Source organism: Carcharhinus amblyrhynchos, unplaced genomic scaffold (assembly GCF_965287045.1).
Source record: "Carcharhinus amblyrhynchos unplaced genomic scaffold, sCarAmb.v2.hapA chromosome_1378, whole genome shotgun sequence".
NCBI lineage: Eukaryota > Metazoa > Chordata > Chondrichthyes > Carcharhiniformes > Carcharhinidae > Carcharhinus > Carcharhinus amblyrhynchos.
Genome location: NW_027651118.1, coordinates 17,123 through 23,148, shown reverse-complemented (window position 1 = coordinate 23,148; position 6,026 = coordinate 17,123). Strand labels below are relative to the sequence as shown.

At 53.6% G+C, this 6,026-nt stretch overlaps 1 protein-coding gene across 1 annotated transcript; it reads right to left on the bottom strand.

Moving 5' to 3' along the window:
- Nucleotides 1–884: 884 nt before the first annotated feature.
- Nucleotides 885–5,569, bottom strand: LOC145340746 (mitochondrial dicarboxylate carrier-like; the record flags this gene model as incomplete). The annotated part of the gene is made up of 4 exons (XM_080185205.1): nucleotides 5,423–5,569; nucleotides 2,893–3,007; nucleotides 2,578–2,626; nucleotides 885–926 (listed from the first exon to the last, which is right to left on the bottom strand). Coding segments are annotated over exons 1-4 (353 nt in total), but the record flags the coding sequence as incomplete, so codon positions are not given.
- Between the last annotated feature and the right edge of the window lie 457 nt (nucleotides 5,570–6,026).

Below are 6,026 nucleotides of genomic sequence, written 5' to 3'. Positions count from 1 at the left end.
CTCACAAGGCAGCTTGCCCATTCCAGGAGTTAGTCTGGAAAACCTTCTCCAGATGTGACACCACCCTGTATACCTGAAGCATAATCTCCCTGCTCTTGTATTCAATTCCCCTTGCAATGATCAATAATACTCTATTAGCTTTGCTAATTACTAGCTGTATCTGTATCTCAGCCGTTTACGATTCATGCACTAGGACACCCAGATCCCTCTGCACTGCAATCTCTCACGTTTTGGATACAAGGCGGCACAGTGGTTAGCACCGCTGCCTCACAGCGCCAGGGACCCAGGTTCGATTCCTGGCTGGGGCTCCACACAGGGCGTGAGTGGAGTTTGCACATTCTCCCCGTGTCTGCGTGGGTTTCCTTCGGGTGCTCTGGCTCCCTCCCACTGTCCGAAAGACGTGCTGGTTAGGGTGCACTGTCCATGCTAAATTCTCCCTCAGTGTACCCAAACAGGCGCCGGAGTGTGGCGACGAGGGGATTTTCACAGTAACTTCATTGCAGTGTTAATGTGATACTGCTGAATAAATTTAATAATTCTCTGTTTTATGCCTCCTATCAATATTCGCCCACTTTACATTCCACTTGCCACACTTTTGACCACTCCTTTAAAGTACCGGTAATCCCTTTTGTATTTTGATTGGGCTCCCGTCGCAATTTACTTTCCCACCTTGGGACAAGGAGAGGTGAAATCCCCCCAGTTTCAGCCCTGGTTGTCCCTCCCTTTCATTCCGCACCCCACCCCACCCCCCCACCACCCTCCGTTCCATCCCCCCACCCCCTCTCTCAGCCTGGGACCGTCAAGTCTAAATTCCCACGGGAGCGGACACAGTGTCCGTGTCTCAGAGCCCGACGACGAGAGAAGGGAAACCGGGAAGCACTCACTTTCTCCGCAGCTCCGCCGGGAGTTTCATGTCATTCTGCATCCTGGAGAGGGAGAGAGGGAGAGAGACGGAGTCAGTTATAATCACCCCACCCCCCCCCCCCCCCCAAAGCACAGCGGGTACTGCAGGGCAGCGGGTGGGGGGGCTGGAGAGGGGCGAGTGGAAGGTTGTGGCAGAGAACGAGGACAGGACTAAATATGTGGAGAAGTCGGAATACTGTTCCGGAGATTGCACAGCAGGCAAAGTTGCAAATCGATTGAACAAACAATAAGGAAAATTACAGCATAGGAACAGGCCCTCCGACCCTGACTGAACTAAAACAACCTCCCCCCCCCAACCCTTCCGGAGACCCTATCCCGCTATTCCCATTGTAAATTCTCCCGTGTGCACGTGGGATGGAGACTTACAAGTTAGCTACACCACGAAAGCCAGGGCAAGTTTCATTTGTAAATATAGTTGCAACTGTTGAGAATCACCACCACCCTAAGCCCTCGCTAACTGTACATTTCAGGTTTCACAGTCCAGTCTGTAACTCAATTACGTCAGCTCTCTCCGAGTTTGGGGCAGTTTTGGAAGACAAGCTTCGGGACAGGTTTGTTTGCGGTACTAACGCGGGACGGCATTTCGGGGCTTTAGCCGTGAGAAGCCACGCTTACTTTTAAGCGGGTCTGGAAATTTCTCAGGGCGCGGAAATGGCTGCCAGCAAACGTGAAAAGATATTCGGAAGGTGATTGGCGACGCACGGGTGGGTGCGGTGCATCAAGTAGCAAGCAGAAAGGTGCAAGCTGTGGCAGACACACTGTGCAAATCACTGCAGATGTATGGGTGCTGTTTCTCACTGTTACAACAAGGGGCATTTAGCCGGGGTGTGGGGGGGGAAACTAAGAGCAGGTCGGAGGCTGAGCAGGGAAATTCCGATGGAAGGAAGCCTCCGTCAAGAGCACGTTGCCTGGAAAGCTCAGAGGCAGCAGAGAAACACCCTTAGGTCACGTGTGACATGAGTGAGGGGCACGGAGAGCTTTTCTATGCTTCAGTGGCGGTCAAGATGGAGGTGGACACGCGAGGGGCGGACACGTGAACCTTTGTACCTATCAGTGGGGAGACCTACGGGAAGATTTGTGGCTGCAGGGTCCAGCCTTTATATAGGCAGGGATTCAACTTCAGACATGTACAGGAGCGTACAACTCAGGGCAAACACAGGAGAGACAATACTATTGCTGGGAGTGATGGAGGCGGGTATATATACACAGTTCACTTGTCTGTAAGTCCTCAGGCCGCCCCTGGCTTCATCAAACCCAGGACAACACCGTGAAAGGCAAAGCAGCGGAGTAGGAGTGGGCTGCAGAGGACTGGAATCATCGGAGCCCCATTCCGTTCCCATGTTGGGCAACGCCAACTGTTCCTGTTCTTGGATGGCGTGGTGGATGGCACCGCTGCCTCACAGCGTCAAGGTTCAACTCCCAGCTTGCATCACCGTCTGTGCAGAGTCTGCATGTTCTCCCCATGTCTGCGTGGGTTTTCTCCCACAGTCTGAGATGGGGGGGGGGTGGGTGGGCTCCACGAGGGGCAAGGTGAGGCAGAGGGTGACTCGGCAAGGGGCAGACTGAGGTGTGGCGGGGGGGGTAGGGGAGGTGGCGGGGTGGGGGATGGTGTGAGGGCGGAGGTCAGTGGCGATGCGGGCTGCGTGCACTAACCTGACATTTACCATATCAGCCGGCGTTCCAACAAAACCCCCCGTGAAACCTGCGGAAACATAGACAGGCGGTTAAAGGGACAGCGCACCTTCCGGGGTTTAAAGCGACACACACCGACAAGAAACTGTTCTGTCCTGCGTAAGTAACACGCAGCCCCAACCCCCACCCTCACCACCACCCCCCCGATTCACCAGAATCCCCCTCCCCGCACCCCCCCCCCCAAACCCCTCTCACCCAAACCAGGCGACACCCCCAGCAGACAGAGTGCCCCAGGTACAGGCTGGTACCGTTAGTCGATGCCAGCTACACACTGACCTCCAAAGGCTCCCAGGAGAACTTTCTTGTAGAAAGGGAGTGGTTTGTTGTGTCCTCCGCTGATTTTGTCCCTCACCGTCTCGTAAATGGCGAAGCGAGTCAGTGAGTACGTCAGCTATAGACAGACAGAGAGAGAAGCAGCAGGATTACCACCCAGCACATCGTCTCTCACCCCCCCAACCCCCATTTCCTCCCCCCCCCCAATCCCACTGAGCACACCTCTCCCCACCCCCCTCCGCAATGGGCAGACCCACAGGCGATCACCCCCCCACCCCAGATACTGGCGAATCCCCCCACTCCCATAACATCAGCAAATACCCCACCCCCCCAGACACTGGTGTTTGCCTACAGGGGACTCAGCAGTAACTTAGAGTCTTAGAGGTTTACAGCATGGAAACAGGCCCTTCGGCCCAACATGACCATCCACCCTTTTTTGTAAACCCCTGAGCTAATCCCAATTGCCCACATTTGGGCCCCCATCCCTCTGGACCCATCACACTCGCTGATCTAGATAGGCTGGGCGAATGGGCCAGGAAATGGCAAATGGAATTTAATGTTGGCAAGTGCGAGGTGGTCCACTTTGGTAGGAAGAATGGTAGGAAGGACTATTACTTACGGGGCGAAAAACTGCAGCAGGCGACGGTGCAGAGGGACCTCGGGGTCCTTGTGCATGAGTCGCAAAAACCCAGCTTGCAGGTGCAGCAGGTGGTCAGGAAGGCGAATGGGATGCTGGCCTTCATAGCGAGGGGGATTGAATATAAAAGTAGGGAGGTCTTGCTGTGGCTGTATAGGGCATTGGTGAGGCCGCAGCTGGAGTACTGTGTGCAGTTTTGGGCGCTGCACCTGCGCAAAGATATTTTGGCCTTGGAGGGAGTGCAGAGGAGGTTTACTAGGCTGATACCGGAGTTGAGGGGGTTGAGCTATGAGGAGAGGCTGAATAAACTGGGCTTGTACTCGTTAGAGTTTAGAAGAATGAGGGGAGATCTCATTGAGACGTATAAGATGATGAATGGGATGGATAGGATAGAGGTGGAGAGACTCTTCCCGCTCAGAAAGGATAGTAGGACTAGGGGGCACAGCCTCAAGATAAAGGGGAGGCGGTTTAGAACGGAGTTGAGGAGGAACTTCTTCACTCAAAGGGTGGTGAATCTCTGGAATTCTCTGCCCGTTGAAGTGGTGGAGGCTGCCTCGCTAAATATTTTTAAGACGCGGGTTGATGGGTTTTTGATAAGAGAGGGGATTAAGGGTTATGGGGAGAGGGCGGGAATGTGGAACTGAGCCACGACAGATCAGCCATGATCTTATTGAATGGCGGGGCAGGCTCGAAGGGCTAGATGGCCTACTCCTGCTCCTATTTCTTATGAGAACAGTCTCCCTCTCAAAGGCTGTGTGACACCACCCTCTGCTGGAGGAGCTCAACACTGCACCTTACCCCACTCAGCAGAGAGAGACACACGAGAGAGAGAGAGAGAGACAGAATTATGAATGTTACTCCTGGTTGTTCTCTATTTGGTTTTGTTCAGAATTTTCAAAAACTCAGCAACTTAGTCACAAAATCTTTGAGAACAGCCTACGTGGATCAAACTGAGAAATAAGGGAGAGGCAGGATTGTTTCCTCTGGGTGCTCCAGTTTCCTCCCACAGTCTGAAAGATGTGTGGGTGAGGTTGATTGGCCCTGCTATATTGACCCCGAGTGTCAGGGGGATTAGTGGGGTAAACACGTGGGGTTACGGGAATGGGGCCTGGGTGGGATTGTGGTTGGTGCAGACTCAATGGGCCAAATGGCCTCCATCTGCACTGTAGGGATTTTATGACTCTATAATTCTTTACCAGTTCCCAGTCTAACTCCAGCTTCTGGGAGTTGTTACCTTATTGAAGTGTGGGATTGGACTGGAGTTCCTCATCCTCCTGTTATTACAATACACCACCAGTATTATAGAACATAAGGAATAGGAGCAGGAGCAGGAGTAGGCTATCAAGAAATGGGAATTAAGGGTTATGGGGAGAAAGTGGGGAAGTAGAACTGATCCACTTCAGATCAGCCATGATCTTATTGAATGGTGGGGCAGGACACTACAGCACAAACAGGCCCTTCGGCCCACAAGTTGCGCTGATCATATCCCTACCTATTAGGCCTACCTATAACCCTCAATCCCATTAAATCCTATGTACTCATCCAGAAGTCTCTTAAAAGACCCCAACGAGTTCGCCTCCACCACCACCACCAATGGCAGCCGATTCCACTCACCCTGAGTCTGCCCACTGTATTATCACTAGCCCTCCCTTCCAACTCCAAACCACCAACCGCATCCCCCCCCCCCATCCCAAACGCCAATTACTGCCCATATATACCCCCCCACTTCCACCCACCCACCCAGCCCCACAGACTGGCAAACCTCGTCCAAAAATCCTTTCAGTTGATGGTTGAGTGCGGGCGACCGACACGGGCACCTCTTTCGCACCCCCTCCTCCTCGGCAATGGCATCGCCCACCTCCCCCCCCCCCCCCCCCCCGCGATCGGGGTCTTTACCTGTCGGCAGAGTGAGGCACTGAGCCCATTGTAGAGCGCTAGAAATCCGTCCGTCCGGACGACGCGTACAGCCATCCCTATCATCCTCAACTTCACCTCCTGTTGGGTCTGCAGGTGGACCTGGCACAGGGAGAGAGCAGAAACCATCATCACTCACCCACCCAAGGGAAAGGGCAGTGAACTAACTGACCCTCTGTCACTACAAGCTGAGGGTGGGGAGGGGCAGGGGAGTTTACAAGATGGCAGCTCACCACCGCCTCCTCATGGGCAACTAGGGACGGGGCAATAAATGCTGGCCAGCCAGCGACACCCGCGTCCCACGAATGAATGAAAGAAAAATGAAACACGTAGAGGGTTATGGGGAAAGAGTGGGGAGGGTGGGACTAACTGGAGATCTTTCAATGAGTCTATACAGGCACAATGGGCCTCCTTCTAGCTCAGTTGGATTCTGTGCAGCGTGAATATAAGCCAGAGGATGTGTTTATGTCCCACAGCTTGCGATGAATGACCTGATTTCAGCCCACGCAGGAACTGGGACACGGCAGCCGGCGATAAAAATATCAAAACCTCGCACACTGCTGTCGACGATCTATAAAATCTCAAA